The following is a 21169-nucleotide window of genomic DNA, read 5'->3' as shown; positions in this document are numbered from 1 at the left end:
GTGCTGAGTGAGGTGTGTTTGAAAAGGTAGGACCACTCAATAATAATTTAACATGTTCGGGCGTATACCCGTTGGCCGTTGGCAGGAACGAAACAGCACCTCGTCAGGCCCCCAAAACGTGGTTCTTGGGCTCCCATAGGGTGATAAAACACCCCCCCCGCCATCACGTTGTTCGCGTTTGTCACGAAATTACCCGTACTGTATTGTGAGCCAGCGCGAAGCGCGAAAATTTTCGATAATTTATGATAAAATCGGTCAATCAGATCGGCGACTGCATATATAATATGCTATCAATTTATTGTCCTCTCTACTCACGTAATTAAATTTACCGGTAGAGCTGAGTGAAGTGTCTTGAAAACGGGAGGGCCCGTAAATAATGAATAAACATCTTCGCGCGGGCGGAACCGTTGATATGACTTCGTTACATGATGTTATTTCGTGACTTCCAGTCTGCTATATCAAAAAATATAGAACCGCTCAAACGTTGGCTTCTAAACTAAGAGAATCACACGATTTCAAATTGGTATTTCTTCACTGGCATAAAATTTTTCCCAGCGGGATGGGATGGTATTTGTCTTTTGAGGTTCAGATTGCAAAGACAGGAACATTCGGCGCCAGTCATTTAGGCGCCTATGGACAATTAAACCTATATGTATTTTGTATATATAGCGAAGTCTTTGATCTGATAAGGGCATAGACCTTTTCGGTCAAGCTTTTCTCGCTGCCAATCGTTCTGGCACTCTTCTTGGAGTCGCATGTTATATGGCCTAAAACTTGATTGTATGTCTTGGTGGGTCGTGGCGCGGTAATGGCCCAATACCCAATAATAAAGATAAATGGCTACTTGAATTCGCGCTTAGCGCAAAAAATTTTGAAAAAGTAGCATAAATTTTCAAAAAATACTCTATGATTTATGCTAATTCACGAAATAATTTTGGGCCCCCATCGAGCTCGGGCTCCCCCCAATTGGGGGGTTTGGGGTGCGACAGTTACGGTGCTGCCACTAACCATTTGTCATGTGCTCGTGTTAAGATAGGACATATCACGAAAGTTCGTGTTGGCAAGTAACCGAGCCGGTTTTTTTGGGTCGCTTCATCTCTGATTCGCACAATTTTTCACGCCTAGAGAAAATGTTCCCGTTACATATTTTGGCATTGCTATCTGTGGCAGCCGCTGTACATGTATACGAAGACGACGGCGAACAAACAGCAACAAAACACCAAGAAGTTGATACCGGTAAGCTTTCACGTCTACGCTAGAACAAGCGGGCGATATTGAAGCAAGAAACATATGGAATATTTTGCGTTGTATATCTTGGTCAGAGGTACATATTTTTTTCTTTCGCTGAATACTTTTTTTCCTGCGATTTTATATTATCGAAACATGCATTTTTGAATTAATATAAGGGACAATAAGTCATTTAAAAAGAATTCGATGGAACTGTTTCGTTAACTTTTTTGAGAAGTTTCAGAACCACTGTACCATACTCTCTGTTTTCATTACTTTTTTTCATTACATTCTTATTTCCATACTTTTTTGTCATAACTACCTGGTTTCTAATTCGGGTATAGTAAATACCCCCTTCACCTACCCCAAACATAGATAACAAGTTGTTTTAGTCACTGCTTATTATACAAGATGCACGTTATTTTAGTGTCACTACTCTGTGAAAATTTCAGGACAGACACTATCAAGTAATGAGTATGTACAAGACAATTTACCTTTAAATGTCAGCGTGCAGTGGGAAGCACTTATACAATCAACATTCTCGTGGTACAGCTGTTTATAAATGTATGTTCAGTAGACCTTGCTGGCTAATAATTTTGTTGGTTGTGATTGATTGGTTGCAAAACGCAATATTGCTTGACAATATACTTATATTGCAGTTGGTCGTAAGGTATTGGTCGCGGCAGCGCCAAATGTTCGAGGTCATTGTCCAGGGTAGGCCTATAGGCCGACTATAGCCAACAAGCCAGACACGTAACGTCGTTACTAAGATATGGCTTGATCATGAAAATGTGCAGACCTTTTAATTACCCAAATTGGATTGAATTCATGATAAGGTTTCAAACAAAGGCCTTTAAAAAAATAAAAATTGTATTTTTTTCAAGTTGAAAAATTATGCCACGATTGTGTAAATACATGTTTTATGAGCCTGCGGACAATTACCACCCGATATAACATTGGTAGTATAGATATTTCGTCAAAGGAGCTATATTTACCCTATATTTTCAATTGCCAATGTCAATACTCTATGACGTCACAGTTGAATATTCGTGACGTCGTGGCTAGAAAAAATAAAAAAATAAAAAACATGTTTTAAATAAGGGCCATGTTTTATACTTGTTTGTTTTAAATTCATTTTTGTTTTAAATGCAACCTTAGCCACGACACAGACGCGAAGAAAACGACTTCGGGCTCCCCAAAAGACCAGGCTTTACGAGGACATAGGTTTCCAGCAAGTACCTTGTCCGACTAGCCCCGATATCGATTCTTTACGCCAGGGGTTGCCAATCTGCGGCAGTATAAGGAAAATTTTACGGCCGTCGACACTTAATTTGATTAGGATGTACTGGCGGCCGTCTATATGCATATTGAATTTACGAATTATTTGTCTCTTTAATTAATGAGAGGTTTGGAATATTCTTGAAATTTTCCTCGGACTGCGAGTGGATTTTCGATTTTAATAAAGTAGTGAGCTTTGTTATCTGAGCCCCGCAGTACATATGCGAACAGGAGAGGAACATATTGCTCCCTATAAAGAAATGCCAATTTTTAATCGTGTTCTCCTCATCATGACGGTAGGCGTATGTTTGCTCGAATCCAATATGTTTCCACTATAGTGACTATACCGACAATTCTGATGGGAGTTTAAGAAATAACAGTAAGCAACAAACGGGACTAATAAATTGGTCCACCAAAAGATGGAGCATAAAATTAATAACTTCGCTAGAATTGCGAAGACACACCCCAACCTCTATCAACTCTACCGGTAAATCTGTCAGTGGCGGCTCGTGACAATATCGGGCGGTGGGGCAAGGGCTGCAAGCGACTTTTATCAAGATGACATCACAATGGCGTTTTCCAACGTAAACAAGTAACTTAATGATGGTACGGTAACATGAATTTCCCGGCAACAGTGATTTTAACGTATGTGCCACGAGAGGTCTGCTGGTGAGCTGTGACTTGAAGTGTGGTAACTGCGTAAACGGCGTACGGAACAAAGATTCAACACGGTTCATGTTCGCATTAGACCTGACTAATTATCTGCAGAAATGGAAATGACTATAACTCGAGAGATAGCGTAAGCCTAATTCGAAAGGTCAACGAATTCGGACAGATACGCAATTGTTATCTCATAGATTGGGCCTGTCCTATTGAATCCAAAACATCATTCTAAAGAACTAAGAATAGCAGCCTCGGAAATTTGGTCTCAGTAGTCGGTACAGCATAAGAGATTTTGGCCTTGAAACTGGAGACTGTAACACGACACATACGTTTTTATTACTGTCTTATAGGTCTGCTGCGAAATCGCCTTTGGAAAATATATTACCGAATAAATACGTGGATGAAAGCCTTAAACTTGGTACACTGTTACATGACATTATCTAGAAGTGGCTTCATGGCCCTTTTCGGTATGGTACACTGTCAAAATTAATGCGAACAGACCAACACCGAATTTTGCGTAAAATTTACTGAGGAATAGGCTGATCAAGTGATCAGCTGTTAGCCGCCATCGAAAACGAAATAACTATCGCGCTTGACAGGGGGTTGTAAGCAAATGGCTTGAAGGCCACAATTTCACGGTGAAATTGACATTGGAGAATATGATATCAAAGTAAATATTTGAATGCAAACTGAGAATGATATCACCATCTCTGTTAACGTTACCGCAGATACACCGGCTTTTGCGTGAAATCCGCAATGTGTTGTAGGCTAAAGTGTCAGATCGGAGCACATCTTTACCACACTCGACCTTGATAACGAAATTACTGCCCTAATCATTGATTGTCAACCTTGAGACTTGGCACAGCGTTCGATACTAAAATCAAGACATACCGTGCAAAAGCTTATGACGGATCTAGGTAAGGAGCATCGTTAAAATCAATAGAGACCAATACCGGCTTTGCGTATAATCTGTTAGCGATAAATGACTAGTCAGCTCTCACTCGAATTAGGAAGCCAAATTACCACTAACACAGTTCAGTGACAAACTTAAAACTTGGTACAGCGTTCGATACTAACATTAAGACTTTCCGTGCCAAATGTCATAACCGATCTCGGTGTTGAACATCGTCAAAACCAATGGATACCAATACCGGCTTTTGAGTAAAATCTGTTTGCGATACATGACGGATCAGCACACACTCAACTTCGGAAACGGCATTACTACCCTAAACTTTAAGTAGAAACCCTGAAACTTGGGGCAGTGTTAAATACCACCATCACGACATGACAGAACAAGTTTCAAGAGTTTTCATGGTGTGAAACCCCATTAAAATCGACCTATACCAGCAAAGGTCGACTAAACGCAGATGACAGTAGCAGAGTTCAGCTATAGATACGATTGTTACATCACACCTTAAGGGCACAGAGCTATCGTGCCCCGGTTGCTCGGTAATTTTATGAATAGGAGAGAGTAAATCACCGTTTCTTTATTGTGCGCGGCTTTGAGAGAATAGACAGTGAAAGCTTGTTATGAGCGCTACCGGGGCAAGCCCGGCTAGGCATTCGCAAAGCGAAAACACAGAAGAGAATTCGATTTTCGCAGAGACTTCGCTATATATGGGCATTTACAAGCGAAAGGACTAGAAGTATACGATTATCGCTGTGATTTCGGTTTATATAGATAGGTGTGCGTCTATAAATGGTGAAGAATTGTTATTGAACAGAATTTTAGGTGGGGCAATGCCCCAGTTGCCCTATAGGACGAGCCGCCACTGCAATCTGTTCACATGTTCTGAGAAAGGATGAATATGTAATAGTAATATGTGAAACTATAGTGATATTAATGACGAAATTCACCCATGAATGTGGGAAAAAATTCGCGCTTCTTGCGAGTAGGAACCGCGCCTCTAGAGCTATTCACAACATGACTCACGATTTCCGCGCACATAGTGAGCCGATATGAGTCAATAGATTATCCGGGAGTTCACTAGCAAGGTACATGGATAGTTTAACTTTCGTATTCGGCCTCCAGTTAATTCATTGAGACTATGCACTATGCATTTTTAAAACTTCAGACAACTTATTCTAACAACTTTACAGCCATGATCACTTGGTCATGTGAGAAAATAGAAAGGCTGCATTTGGAGACCTTGAAAATTTAGGCTATACGAAATACAGCAATATTCCCAGTCTAGCCGTCCTGGATTACAGTTTTCTTACTTCCCACCATCATGTTGTGCCTTCACGAATATTGCCGATATTTTTTCACCGCCTAAGGCCGATACCGATAATGCTTTCGGGGTGTTGTTGTTGTTGATTATTATTTGATTGGCGATTATAACGAAAGTGGTTTTGTTCGCCATATCCAAAAAGTCATTTATCATCTAGGGGTGGGTATCGCATTACAAAATATAAACTCAAATATATGGCTTTGTTGCGAGAACGAATTCCACAACGTATGGAAAAATATGAGTCTCACTCAAAACGTTTGTTACTGTGGGAGCGATATTCTTCCTCCGACACGTGTCCTCGAGAACTCTTCTCTGGTGTCTATAATTTCGACACGTCAATAAATAATGGGCGACACTCTCTTCTTGGCGGCAAGTTGAGCAATTCGCTGAATCTGCTATTCCCAATTTGAATAGATGTGCTTTTAGTCCACAATGTCCGGTTTGTAGTCGAAACATGATCGCTTGATACCTTTTCGGTAGCCCATTCACGTCTGCTCTGTGGTAGACGGTTGGAAAACATTCCTTATATTGTTGTGACTTATCCGATAGTGAATAGCGGTTATTTCATAGTTCGATGCACGCCTTCCGACGCGAAGCAGCGATGTCTCGTACGGAAGGTTTGAATTCAGTCGTTTGCACACTGGCTTGACTCGCTCGTCTGGCCAATTCATCTGCCTTTTCATTACCGGGAATTTGATAATGACCAGGTATCCAAACAATAGCGATCTCGTATCCTGCCTCCGATATCCGATGGATCGTCTGTAAAATTGGTGCGACGAGGTGATGTGATCGCCAATAAATATTGTCAATCGCTTGAATTGCGCTCAAGCAATCCACGAGTATTAGTATATTGGTATTGCTGTTTTCCACAGCCCATTGTAGAGCTAAGCTTATTCCCACCAATTCTGCAGTGAAGGAACTCGATTCCTTTATGATAGTGGTTGCGACGTTGATAGTTCGCGATACATAAAACGCCGCCGCAGTGCCCGTCGTAGTTTTTGATCCGTCAGTGAAAATCTGCAAGTATCCCGGGAATCGTCTGCAGATATGTTCATTGATTAGCGGTAACAAAGAGGAACATTGTTTAAACTGCAGACTCGTCAATGTCAAATCTATACGTGCTCGACGCAACGTCCAAGGTGGATGGGTTATAACTGCAACAGACCATCTCCATTTTCGTCGCAATTCGGTCGATATGTAATTTGATTGAAGTAAACGAATTGCTTTCTTTTCGGCCATTGTTCCTCCCACGATAACTGGAGAAGCTGCTCTCGCCACGGATGCTGCGAATCAGCATTCACCTTGGATCTGAATTTCATACATAAATACCTGTGTCGTAGGTCCAGTGACAGACAGTATGGAAATAATTGGGGTGCTCCTCATCCCTCCGCAACAAAGCCGCTTGCGTTGTTTTGCAGACGCTCGACTTTTTCTATCGTATAAGAGTAGGCTACGATACAAGGTTAGCATAGTTTATTTTGCAGCTCCCCAAGAGGTTCCTGAAATCATCCGCAGAAAGTTTATTCGAGCAGTGCATTTATGTAAAACAGATTCAACATGTAGTTTATATGATAACCTCTTGTCGAAGGTAATTCCGAGGTAATTTGCCGATTCTGCTGTCGCTATGTTCTGACCACTGTATTTAAATTGGATATTTGGTATTTTCCTTTTGTTGCTAAAGACAACTGACACCGTTTTTGTCGTATTGACTTTCATTCCCCATTGATCGCACCACTGTTTAAGACAATCCAAGTCATTCTGTAAGGAGTCGTATACCTCGGTCATGTTCAGTCCAGACTCCCAAACCACAAGATCGTCTGCAAACAGAGCGTTCTTGGTGGAAAGACACTCTGGAAGGTCGTTAATCATGATCAAAAACAATATTGGACTGATTACGCTGCCCTGTGCAATGCCTGTCTCGATATCGAATGTCTGTGACAGATCATTTCCCACACGAACTTGAGCGGTTCTCTTCGATAGGAATGACGACAACCACCTAATGATTTTACCCCGTAGGGCGTAGACCGATGGCAAAAAATTTTGCCAGGAGGCCCTTGCGCCAGACCGTGTCGTACGCGCGTTCGAAGTCCACAAATATTGCTACTGCGGAGCGCTGATTGTAAATCGTTTTATCGATATCATCATGTAGTGCTAGGATATGGTCAAGTGTGCATCGGCCTGCCCGATATCCAGACTGAACGGGGCTCAATATATCATACTGTTGCAGATACCATTTTAATCGATTTGTTATCATTGTCTCCATTATCTTAGACAGATGACTGGTTAAAGCAGTGGTTCCCAACCGGGGAGGAATTCCCCCCTTGGGGGGAATTTCGGAATTTTTAGGGAGGAATCCCACTTTAGAATTGTAACGGATTTCCCAAATTGTTCATGTCATGTAGTCAACCAGTTAAATCCGAACATATGCTCCTTATGGCTGTTTTTGTTCAAATGCTATTTTAAATGTCTTTTTCACATACTAATTCCCCCCTTTTTTAAATTAATTCAGATGTGCTGCAGTTCGCAAGACAATTTTGTAGGCCAGTGACTGCCTCTGAATCAAATATATCCTAAGCGAGCAAATGTCGCGCCGAATCTATCACAACAAGGCCTATAGTGAAAGTATGTATCTTATATTTTCAAGTCAACATTTTCAGACAGTGACAAAATATTCCAACGTCACTTATTCAAGTCAAAGAGATCGCTAGCAAATCTTTATTTTTAGTGAACAGCTACCCGATCGAAAAAAGACATGTTAAACTTGGTGCCATGTTGCTGAAACGGAATGGGTGTCCCAAATTTCAATGAGCTCCAGCAGGAAATCTGATCACGTGTATGTTATATATCAGGGCTGTAACCAAGTCACGAGGCTCCGAGTCACAAGTCAATCTCACTTTCATAGTTTTGACTCGAGTCAAGTGGAGTCATTTTTAATTCACCATTGAGTCAAGTCTGAATCCAAGTCACCGAGCAGAGAGTCGAGTCCGAGTTATGGTAATATGACTCGAGTCCGAGTCCAAGTCATTGTGTTGACTGCTCAGTTTCCAGTTGAAGTCTTGTTATACCCACTTTTTATCACTGTGTTTGGTGATATTGAATGATTTGGATTTATAATATACTAATTTTCCTAACTTTGAGCAGTTTCTTGTCGCATTTTCAAGTACCAGGATCAATAGACGAAATTCCAATAGGGTGGTTACTTTACTGTTCTTCGAAATTACAATGAAAATTTCGGTCTTGGCCGTCTTATAGTCTCGAGTCATATGGCTAGGTTCGAGTCATACACAATGACTCGAGTCCAAGTAGAATCAATACACCGATTGTCTCGAGTCGAGTCGTTTCCGTATTTTGAGAAAATGACTCGGGTCAAGTCGAGTCATCAGAAAATGGTGATTCGAGTCTGGTCAACCCTGCTGTATATGAAAGTATCAATATTATTGGCCAAATGCATACGCAAACTTGAGAAAAAAATCCCGAGACCAGTAAATTTGTGCATACTGATTCTTCACAGCAGTTATATTGGCGATTGGTGCTTGGTAAGCCGAAAAACACAAATGGAAGTGTGGGGGTCTGTTGAGTCAAGCCTTCCAGAATTTGTTTGATTGGGACCAAGACCATGGTTTTTGGAGGTCTACAAAGTGTTGTTACAGCCTTTCTAGAAACAGACACTCGGTTCCGCTCGTCTTATTATCCAGTCAACAGGTGTTTGCGCGGTAAAAATGACTTTCTTTAATCCTCGAGCAGATTTCTCGTAAGGGGGGAATTTTGGCCCAAATTTCGGCCAAGGTAGGCACGAGATGAAAAAGGTTGGGAACCACTGGGTTAAAGCAATGGGACGGTAAGATGCTGCCGATGACTTCGTTTTCCCGGATTTAGGTATCGGTATTATGATGGAATCGAGCCAAGCCTTAGGCACCGTCCCCTCGTTCCAGGAGTCATTGAACAAACGTAATAATTGTTCCAGTGCGGTTGAGCTCAAGTGTTTTAGCATTTCATAACTGACCTCATCTTGCCCAGTTGCAGTGGGCTTTTTCTTTGATATCGCTCGCTTCAATTCGTCCAAAGTGAATGGGCAGTTAATCGCATCATCATTTTCCAGCTCCAGTGGCAGCGAGTCAAATGTATTTTTATCGAAGTACACTTTTCTGTTCGAAAAAGTGCCGGAGTAGTTATTATCACTGCTAACTTGACTGTACATGTCTGCTAACAAATTTACCTTTTCTGTGTTACTTGATGCAACAAGTTGACCGTTGTTAAGTGTGGGAATAAATACTGATTGGCGCCGTCCAGTAAATGCTTCTCGAACGAGCGGGGCAAATCCATCGACAGTGCTCTTAGCGAAAATAATTTAGTACTTTTGAATACAACAAGTGCGACAAGATTGAACTTGGCAATCAACGCAAGGCGCAGATGGAGTCTGTTTGATCTTTCGATCGCATCTTCAGATATCGCTCACAGATGTAGGCTACCACCTCAGTTACCGAACACTTCATGGGGAGTGATCATTGCGTCATATTGACATATTTAGACTGCAATATTGAACAATCAGACAACGTAAAAATTCCTAGATGGAATTTTGTGAGGGCGGATTGGGTCAAGTTTGCGGAAATTGCCGATGAAATTACAACCATGAATACAAGTGACCTAACATTAAATGAAAGCGCCGAGCTCATTACACGCTGCCAGCTTCATGCAGGATTGCAATCCATACCTTCAACCTCTGCAGCCAGTAGTCACATGTGGCAAAATACCTGTACCTCGGTGGAATGAAGATTGTGCGAAAACGCAGAGATTACGACGTGCCGCTTATCTCAAAATGAAACGAACATTCTCCCCGCAACATGTTATAGCATTTAAACAGCGAAGAGCTGCATGCCGAAGAACAATCATGAGTGCGAAGAAACAGAGCTGGCAGAACTACTGTGAAACCCTTGGTAAACAAACCAGTTTATCAAAGGTGTGGGGCATGCTTTCGGGGTGTAATATCGCCTCGATATTATCGGCGAGCCGATAATCGGTCGGGCTCTAATTTGAGTGTTGTAAGTGGACAGATATGTGTTAATTTGTCTCAATAATCTGGTAAAAGACTACGGCATCTTGTATCAGGAATTCATTTTCTATATTTTCACTTGGCGAAAAATGGGGCTCACTCGTTCATATAACTGTTAATCAAGACACTTTGTAACACGACATGGAAATAGTTGCGATTGCTTGTCATCGATATTTGTTTTCACAGGACCGAGATTGTATTACCACGAATCAACTTTAACATGGGACTCCAGCGAAGGATTTTGCAAACAGTTTGAACATAGGAATCTTTGTAGTTTCGATGATCTATGCCCATGGAAAAACGGCGCAAGGCAATATATTCATGACGTAATTCCTGGTGATCACTGGGTAGCAGCTACAGGTCGCGAATGGGTGGAAATTGGAGATTGGCACTGTGAGTACCGTGTTTAAGGTTTAAATAGCAATGAGTACTAATACCTGTCCTTGTTCCAGCTATAGTCATCTTTCGCTTTTCTTGGAGAACATAGTGATATTTAAGTAATCCCAAATATTTTCGGCTAACACTCGTCAGGCGTACTCGTCAGTAACTGATAGAGAATTCAAAAGGCCTGTGTATATCGAAGCTTGTTTCACTGGTTATGAAATTCATCTACTAGTCAGAAAGTCACAAATGAAACTTCGTGGGATGCATGTCTGTATATTGTATAGAGCTGGATCGATTATTCGTAGTAAGATGATTGATCATGCTCCTATTAACAAACTCATGGGCATCAGCTATTTACAATAATACGATTTTAGATCGCTTAACGAACCATCGAGGTTGATTGATTGAATCTTCAACTTGGCATGCCAAATAGTCAGATGAGGATTCGTGATTAACCAAAAATATGAAATTTTCGCCCGCTCGTTATTCTTTAATCCCCGTCCACTTCCGTAGTTTCGTTTTATTACTTTGATGAGGATTATAATGTAGGCATCACTCGCTGTCCCATCACTCACGATTGTGCCACTGTATTTACAGCGAATTCGTGTTTCTTGCACAATGGTCCACCTACGTGGGGAGACGTTTATGACCCAAAACGATGGAAGGGATATGTGTATTGTTGTAAAGATACATCACCAGACACTGTTCCGGGTATGTGTAGAGCTCTGCAAAATATATATTTTCATTTTATCGAGACGTTCCAATGTGTCAAAGATAGTTTCGTCTCGCTTCTTTACTGGTGTGCACATGTCGTGAGAGCTTTATATACGTATATCACAATATTATGTGCGAGGTAGCGATAATACAACATGATTCACAGGAGACGAGTATAGTCAAACCATCTATTATTACTCAAGAGCAAAGGTGGGCGACAATTTTTCCCCAAGGGCCCAATGAAAAGCTGAAAATACGTTGGCAGGCCGAGTCAAAATAACCTAGCAGCGCAATAATTTATTTCTAAATTGAAAGCAGTGAATAACACTGTTAACAAATGCTGCTCAGTGGATGCGTTGATAAGTAATGAGAAAGTGACGGTTAAATAAAATAAAAACATATAATTATTTGCCTTCATAATTCGAAACAATGTTGAACATGACACATTTTAAATTTATAAGACATTTCAATGTATTTGCGATACTACAAAGCTTATTGTCTTGGTCGCTGCCTTCCGAGCAGTGTGCACTGTGCATCTTACTGCGATAGCCTTGTTGTTGAGCGATTCTAACTGTTGTTCTGAAACTCTCCCTCTCTTGCCCAAGTGTCTGTCTTCGTGTTGTTGTCTTAAGACCGTCTAAACTCATACTGGGCGACCTGCTGGGCACAAACTAAAAAGAAAGGTTTACCCTTGACTCCAGTGAATAAATATTTAGTGCTCCAAATCCTACACTTTGAATTTTAGCTTTCAGCCTTCTTTTTTGGCATGCCCGTTCATCATGTATGCTTGATCATGACTCATGGCAATCACGGGCGCTGATTGACTTGCTTTACGAATTAGGGATTCGAAAACGGTATACGAAACAATATAAAGCACATATCGCGCAATTTGACAATTTAAACAACGAAGGTTTAATTTAAACTATATTGAAAGAGTGACGGCATAATTTGTTATATTGACTTTATTTTGAATCGGGATCGTGTATCCGAGATACGTAGGCTGCATAATAAATAAATTTGTACGAAAATAAATTTTTTTTTTCGATTTCAGCCGTTCACTGATTAAATTTTCAGGTTACACCAAATTTGGTTCAATTCTAATAATTGTGAGTCGCCGCAGAGCCAATCAATTTTTTTAATTTATTAAAAAAATTAGAACGATTATTTTGAAATTTTTCTGCCAAATCAATGAAATTTGGGCTGCGGATCTATTCCAGGTGGGGCGTGGAGCACAGAAATTTGAATTATATTCTGAGTAACTATTTAGATCAGCGGTTCTTAACCTTTTTCATATCATTACCCCCAGGAAGAAAATGACGGGATGCAATTACCCCTCTTCAAAAAATAACAAATTACAGCTTGCAATCAATTAATTGTAAAACAGCACAAAGATGACGTCATAATGTGCACGAAAATGCCTGTTAAAAATATGTCAATGAGAAGGCTGCTGTTTTGGTGTTATCCACTGGTCGAATCGAAGAGTAGGGTAATAGACAGCATCTCATGTAATCACAGCAATAAGTTGGAGGGAAATTCAATCAGAATTTCAATGCCATCATGGCAAAGATTGGTTATTCCTTTTGAAGGCGAACCGAAAAGACATTTTGATGATTTCAGAATTAATTTTATAGACTACACTAGACCACTACACTTTAAATACTAACAACTATAATTATACGATATTGTTGCTACATTATAGGTTCAAAGTTAAACTCAGAAGCCCCTTGTTGCCTTTTAATTTGCCCGCATGCGCAACAATATATTATCTGCATTACTGCAAAATAACTTGGACTTACCTAGCACTATACTAAACTGCATCCGGCCCTGTTATTCATAATCACTAATGGTTACTATGATATCACAGCAAGGATGGTGTGGTAAGTGAAACGAAATATATACATTATACAAGCTCTAGAAAATATATGATAGCCTACATTCATATTTACGTTTGAAAATACTTCGTTATAAGTATATAAAAAAACGTCAATTTGAATTACCCCCAAAAAATTGGCAAATTACCCCTTTGGGGGTAATTACCCCCAGGTTAAGAACCACTGATTTAGATCATGCTTCCCACCAGCAAGGGGTTGTGGATCTATTCCGGTTTCGAGGCGGAGCATTTCTTAATGATACAGCCTTCTAGTTGATATCTCATACGGTACTGATTTTCGTTGTTATGGAATGGCAGCAATCGTCCAATTGATATGGTACCATTTTTTATAAGCATAAACTTTTGGGCCACTGATGATGTGGCATACCGCGGTTAGTCTAAAATTACTGTACCTCAGTTTTAGGCATTTTGGAATATTTTCCGACCAGGAAAATCGACTTGATCTGATGTGCCAACTCAACTTTCGTAATAATAGTAACTTACATGCAGAGGTGGTCAAAGTAGTCAATAAATCTACTCAAGTAGAAGTAGAAGTAGCGACGCACAAATCTACGAAAGTAAGAGTACAAGTACATGTACTTATTTGAAAAGCAATCTAAAACTACATGAACTGAAATTACAATCGACTGACTTTAAATCTACTCAAGTAAGTAGGTAGTTATGAAAACGGTCGTAATTCGTTCGCTTGGACTGTCTAAAGCTGCGAATTGAGCAATGCGGGACGTGTAGAGAGCTTAATGCATCCCAGGGGATATCAATTTTTTGACAGCTTAACCATTTGTCTGCATCAGGTGATGCAAATGATAGTGTTGATATGGAAATGCGATACTAATCCTTTGTTTACTCGAACACCTCGTCTTCGAACATATCAGGGCATGGCAACCTCCCCCATATTAAAAGGCCCGTAGTTTAGTCGAAGAGCAACACGGATACGCTGTTGTGTCGGACACGGTGGTAACATTTTGAGCGATTAGTATATGTTTAAAAATATATATCAGATCGTAAAAAATATCATTTATTGTAGCTATATTTTCGGAAAATAGAGGCATTACCACACTTGCTTTCATACTTCATCATGCATGGTCTCCAGAAAAAAAGAACCTAAACTAATTAGAACTTAAAGTATGATACTGGGAATTTAAATAGAAATACCAATAGCCTACTACTTCCAAATAGTGGAAAATATATTTTATGTATTTTGTTTTGAAAATTTCAACAGTGTTCCACTAAAACTGGTCTAACGCACAAAAGTCCAGAGTCTTGCAGATTAGAACACTCGCCATGGGCTGCTAGATTACGATATCATAAGTTATTGCTAGATTGCGAAATGGTAGTTTCACACGTATCGGCCATATTTACTATGATGAAATATTTCATATGGGCGACAATGCGGCGTGAACTGAGCCACACAACCCGCTACCTACAGTATATTCATTGATACTTCCGGGAAAACATAATTGTCACTCCAAATATGTACCGTGCGCGAAGCGCGACAAAATTCTGATCTTTAGTTAACTTTTATGAAAATTAAATGTTGGTACTACGCGAAAACAGCCCCCAAATTCGTCTGGCTATCTTTCTGATTAGAGAATTAGACTACTTCTACTTGACAGACTGAAAATAACGAGAAGTAAGTGGGTAGATCACAAAATTTTACGAAGTAGAAGTACAGGTAGCGGAAATCATATTTACTTGAGTAAGTACCGCAAATAGCGGAAAACTACTTGAGTACTTCGAAAAAGTAGAATTAGTGACTACCTTTGATTACATGTGCATTGTGTAAAAATGGTTTCTTTTCTCAATAATTTGTTTCTCATTCGTTTGGTTATATCTCATTGTGGATCGCACAATATATTATCTAAAATTATCAACATTTGATAGAAATGTGCTAGATAATACATGCAATTTTCATTCTATTCAGAATTTCTTCGCTGGCCAGATGAAATCGATGAATTCACTTTTTCGAAACTCTGGTCCATATAGAATGCATCGCCTTGATAATATACTAATTTTCGTTACTTAGCTTCTGGCTCTATTTTATAAACACGATTACTGATATGCGAAACAACAATTCGATGTTGAGTTATTACAAATTGCTTAAATCGACTCATTTTCCATACGTTAGGAAATGACTCAAGTCAAGTCGTGTTGCCCGAAAATCGTGACTAGGGTCATTGGAGCCCTTCTATGCCACATTTTGAATTGATTCACTAGTCATAAAATGCAATGCACAAAACTCAATACAACCTAGCCGTATCGCAAATCCCACAGGCGGAATCTGGTTTTCTATATTGGGCTTCAACCCGATAAGTGTAAGCCCATGCCTGAAGTGTGTTACATCAGCCTTGTTTGTTGTCCCGAATACAAATAGTACACTCATAACGAAAATAGTCTGTATTTCCACCCGGTTACCACCCCTGATATATGGGTGTGAATTTACATCCCAATGGCAAACTTCCCTTAGACTTATACCGTGGTATAAATCGAGTGTAAAATTTTAATACAACGTAGGAAGGTAGGAAGGTATATGCACGTAGGCACATAAGATTTATGACAGCAATATAGTTCTGAGTTAATTTCTGTTTTCGTATATCACCCTTTTCTACCCTTTGTGTTTGAATACACAGTACACACTCTTTTCGCTAAGAGTATATATATATATATACAATGAATAAATCGTCAATTAGTCAGGGAATCATCGTACACGATTCAAGCGCTAAATAATCAATAAATCCATCAATCCAATAATCAAGTCCAAACCCGATAAGACCAATCCGACTTCGTCCTCTTCGATACCGCCTATAGCACAGCCCTTGAAATATGTAGAGTAAATCAGACCATGAAAATTTCTGCAACGAGGCGATGGATGAAGAGGTGATAAACCATAATTCAAGTTTTCCTGGATTTTGCTGCAGGATTTCTGAATAGCTCAAATAATCTTAACCAAAGACAACAGCAAGTTAGCACATTTAAAATTCTAGACATATTTGCGAATACCACATATGCCTTAATATACAACTGAATTTCCACACGAAGCATTGTCTCAAGATTGAATCTATGCAATAATGAGATTCTGGTGATAATGATAGAAAAGTTTACAACTTTACATTTATCTGGCATATTCTACAGCACATCATATGATAGTTGCTACGTCACCAATCAATGAGAACAAGAGTTTGTATTTTAATTTTTTTACAAATTCCAGCCATATCATACCGATTCATCGGTGGATCCGCCACATATGACATGTCGAGAGATCACTGCCGTCATCAGGGAAGACGACTTTGCTATTCATCGGAAGTTTGCGTTAAAAACAAGCCGGTATATGGAGTGGTCAGAGCTGACGAATGGATTGCAGTCGAAGATCGGTATAACGAATGGATACAGATTGGAACAAGCGGTAATATAACCTGACATCGGGAATGTTGCGTGCGTTCTGTTTACATTTGTATTATCTATGAAAACCTTGCTCATGATTCTAAGCCTTCCGTACACGTTGGAACCTTAGTACGGTCTACCGCGTGAATAATATTACTCCAGATTTCACTACCTTTATAAAAAATATCTGCGATGAAACTTCACCTTGAAATTGCTACCATTCGCTGTAACTTGGTGGCAACACCAAATCAACTTAACCACAAATCGTAGAGCTCTCTACACCAAAAATGTATCAAAGATGATGCGAGGGGAGAATGTTGCCGGTCGTGAATAATGAAACGACTCGTTTCTGCCCGATTGGCCTTCCTCTGCGGGTAACTTCAAAGTTATCTACATCTGATACGACATAATCGAGCAAAATGTTCCTGGGTTCCCAATATTATTTCATTGTCAGAAGCATACTGCGCATGAATGGTTGTAACTTCCGGTCCATAGGTGACCTCACATCAATTTATAAGTTTTCCAAGAGTTTTTGTTCTAAAATTATTTGATACGACCTCTCTTTAAAGTTACCTGGTTATGTGTGACATTTTAAATTGCGCCGCAAAGCAGTTTTTGATTTTAGATTTTGAATTAGGGCATGTGGCAACAATGATATGGTTACGTCATTCTCTGAATTTAACCAACGGCAATTTACAGCACTGGCTTGCAGATTGGGCGCCGAATGTGATAAGATTGAGATCAATCGAAAACTACCGCGGTACTGATGACGCGTATGTAAATTATATTATAGTATATTCTTCTGGCCCTGAACCCCCCTGAATCTGCCTCAAACTTTTTTTGTGACGGATTTTGCTTTCATTGAAATGGAGAGGATGAGGTATTCCAATCTAAGTCAGCCCTGCGATTTGGTTGTGTCCACACCACGGCAATTCTGGAACGTCACTGATGTTGTGATTTTGGATAACTGCCAAGTCTCTGGACTACTTTATTCATGCAATTCGCGATTAGAAATACGGGATCGCTGGATTTTAATTGCTCTCTTTTTCACATATAACTTTTCCCAAGAGTTCGTTCTCTCATGAAGCAGAAATCTACTTGATAAATCTTGCATACCGAAGTCTAATTGAAATGCTCTTTTAAATGAGACATTGAAGACGAACCAAAAAGCTTACTGGAAATTGCAATGCATGAGAGTATGTAGGACGTCGGTGATAATCGTGTTGAGAACCTAATCTTCAAATTGGCAATGCCTGCGGTACCAGTTCATTTCGAATTTTTGTGTGAATAGGTCACCCGACGTGTGGACACCATGGGCCTAAATACGGCCTTCCGGGTTGGGGAACGAGGACGGACGGAAGTCACAAAAATTTCCTTGGCTTCGTTTATTGCTGCAAGTAATGCATTCTCCTACGACGTCGTGAACTGAGGACGGCGCGGATATATTGTTCAGTAATTCCGACCTCTATTAAATTAATTGAAACGCCAATTTGCCAGTTTTTTTTGGATGAAAATAAATTGATTTTTTGATGTATTCAGTTTTGGTCACTTGTGTGCATCCTGCAGAAAATATGTGTTCGATGTGTTCCATTCCAACAACCGCTTTCCAGGGCGGAGCGGATCGACAAATTCTCTGGTCCGACTCTTTTTCTGTTTTTCAATTCTCCGATCCGGCTCCGGCCGTATCAGCAAAGGTGCTAATCCATCTTCGATCCGGATCCGGCAAAAATTAAGAAGTCCGGCCATGCAATCCGCAATCTGCAATCCGGCTCCGGTCAATGCTCCGCCCTGCGTGGCGGTACGGTGATTCCGTGAATTTATAAATGCGGATCGATTATTTTCGCACTGGCTTGCCAGCTATTTGCGTGTGGTTGGTAATTATTTAGGTAAAAGTCATGTTTATCAATAAAGATTCTGACCATATAAAAAAGTACTGATTTGCTTCCGGCTGTATCAGAAAAAGTACTGATCCGTGTCTGATCCGATTCCCGCCAAAAATGAAAAAGTCCAGCCCGATATCCAATCCGGCTCCTGTCGATGCTCAGCCCTACTGTCTACGGTTGGATCCAATCACTTTGATAAGTACTAAGCGTCGTTACTACTTGCTAGACGCTACTGTGAATTGGACGATAGTTGAAGGTGCGGTGCGGCCTGATATTCATGTATGTGTAACCAATGATGGTTAGATACGATGCCAATGACATGCAAATTACTGATTTAGCATCGGATTTCCATTTGCTTGGTTAGTCGTATTACCTGTTTGTGAAAGCTTTTATGTCGAGATTTTATGACATCATAAATGAAAGAAACTCCCGTGGCGTCTAGTAGGGAGATATCTAGGGCATAGTTGGTGGCATAGCAGTTTCGGCGGTACCAAGCTATAGCAAGCTATATTGCAGCGGACGTCATTTTAGCAGTAAACAGCAGTACCATGTTTCTGCTGTAGGCTATAGTCTACAGCAGAATAGGCTGTGGGGAAGGCGGCATTTATTACATAGTAAAAAAGGGCGCAGTGCAGACGACACTTTGGTTAAAAAGTAGTAAAGCTATAAACCATTGATAAATTTATCTATTTATATTGCACGTAATAGTTTTAGCTGATAATAACGCTAAATCTGATTATTTAAAATGAGAAAGCGTAAAAACGTTTTTCGTGACGATAATGAGAGAGAATTGAAAGGCATCAAACGGAGCTTGAAGGGCGCGAGTATTTCGCACATTGCAATATCTCTAATTGTGACATTAACCTGGAGGCCATAGGAAAGACTGCTATTACAACTCACATTGATCCCCAAAAACACAAGAAGTGTGTCATACTGATTAATTCGAGCAAGTCGATGAATAATTTTTTTTTCACAAATCCATCAGCACCAACGACCACAGACTACAAGGCAGCTGCGCTACTGTGTGTATCTGGGCATTGCATACAGTCAAACACCAGCAATCATTCCTCACCAGCGATTGCTCATCGCAATGGTTCAAAATAATATTCTTGCTCCATGCTCAAAAAATGATATTGTCTGAAGTTGGTGTACAGCTTTTTTCCATCTCTGTTGATGCCTCTTATCACGACGAGGAGAAGAAGTTTGGTCTAGCACGCTATAGGGGGGGTCCAGGACCAAAGTGTTTTTCGGGGGGTAGGGAAACTGACGAAGCGCCTTGAGTAAAGGTAAACCTAGACCTGAACTGTCGTAAGATCCATGAAGCACTTTCTAATAACTAGGAGTTGCTGGAGCAGATTATTTCTGGCAAAAAGTATGGAATGTGATAGGCCACGGCTCGTATAAGTAGGGGAGATGTGGTACCGATGGATCCAAAATTGGAAAATGATCGCTGGCCCCAAAATGTTCAGCCAAAAACATCAGATCTTTTGCTGGCTCAGCACTTCGATACAAGCTCTACCTATCGCGCACATATACATGAATATCCGTCTTTTCAAAAAATATTTATGGACGTTCAAAATTTGATGCTCGAACGTATCATCGGTCCCCACCCAGTGGGTCCAATGGCCCACGACCCGGGGACCTATGACACATATACCCTAAAAAACTCAAACGTGACAATTTTTCTTGCTCAGTATTATAATCTAAGCTACAGCAAGCCAAACAAGAATGTTAGGTCGCAACCGTCAAAAAATAGAATGAATATTAAATCAAATGTTGTCATAAAATCACGTTCCGATTTAGGCTCGAACTTATAAATTTGAGGGTACATACATATTGCCCGAAAATCGACAGTGTGACTTCGAAATACCTCGTTATAGCGATAAAACATCATGTGCAATTATTACATAAAGATTTTCTGTACGTAGGCATGTTCCACTTGTTTCATGATTAGTATGCTTGATTATTTTGTTTCATTTGGCTATTGTATCATCGGTCCCCACCCTACGAATTTTATACATGAATCGAAAAAATTCCACCCAAGGAAGGTACCGAAAAAAATCATAGGTGCCATTATATAGCCTGATACAAGCCCTACACTTCAAGATAAAAATGATTGCTGGTTTGTTCCTGTTGAAGGTTACAAAGAAAAATGTATATGTCGATTTAAATTTAGTTTACATCCCCCAAAACAAAAAAACATCTGTTAGAGACCGCACAGCTCGCGCACGTCGAATTTTTTTGTATGTGAGGAAAGATTTTGGCAGCATGCAACTGTAGACAAGTTCCCGGAGTGTAATCATGGAATTATCATAGACAATTTTCAAAGTATTTTCGGTCCCAGTGATCCTTCGGTACCACATCTCGCCTATGTAGAAAACGCTTTTTATTGCTAATCTAATTTTTCGACTGTCCTTATTTTTGGGTCTATGTCGATGGCAACCCTGGCTATATATATATTGGATTACTA

At 40.1% G+C, this 21169-nt stretch overlaps 1 protein-coding gene and 1 long non-coding RNA gene across 2 annotated transcripts; both read left to right on the top strand.

The window, feature by feature from the left end:
* The first annotated feature begins 1073 nt into the window (after window positions 1–1073).
* LOC145436246 (uncharacterized) lies at window positions 1074–18350 on the top strand. The gene is made up of 5 exons (XM_080313609.1): window positions 1074–1236; window positions 10636–10842; window positions 11431–11544; window positions 16644–16838; window positions 18108–18350. The coding sequence occupies exons 1-5, from the start codon at window positions 1131–1133 to the stop codon at window positions 18215–18217; spliced, it is 732 nt and encodes a 243-aa protein (XP_080169735.1). The 5' UTR covers window positions 1074–1130; the 3' UTR covers window positions 18218–18350.
* On the top strand, window positions 4735–8756 carry LOC145436256 (uncharacterized). Its single transcript, XR_013914234.1, has 2 exons — window positions 4735–5716; window positions 6316–8756. It is a non-coding gene; the product is annotated as an uncharacterized LOC145436256 (long non-coding RNA).
* Window positions 18351–21169: the final 2819 nt, after the last annotated feature.

Source organism: Botryllus schlosseri, chromosome 3 (genome assembly GCF_051294905.1).
Source record: "Botryllus schlosseri isolate E-star chromosome 3, Bs_hap1, whole genome shotgun sequence".
NCBI lineage: Eukaryota > Metazoa > Chordata > Ascidiacea > Stolidobranchia > Styelidae > Botryllus > Botryllus schlosseri.
Note: the sequence above shows the minus strand (reverse complement) of the source record. Positions and strands in the feature narration are given on the sequence as shown.

What these genes read in the sequence shown, in the direction of transcription:
- LOC145436246 (XM_080313609.1), top strand. Translation starts at nt 1,131, where the DNA reads ATGTTCCCGTTACATATTTTGGCATTGCTATCTGTGGCAGCCGCTGTA. An exon ending in GGAAATTGGAGATTGGCACT is followed by an intron (nt 10,843 to 11,430) that starts GTGAGTACCGTG and finishes CTGTATTTACAG; the next exon opens with CGAATTCGTGTTTCTTGCAC. An exon ending in ATCACCAGACACTGTTCCGG is followed by an intron (nt 11,545 to 16,643) that starts GTATGTGTAGAG and finishes TACAAATTCCAG; the next exon opens with CCATATCATACCGATTCATC.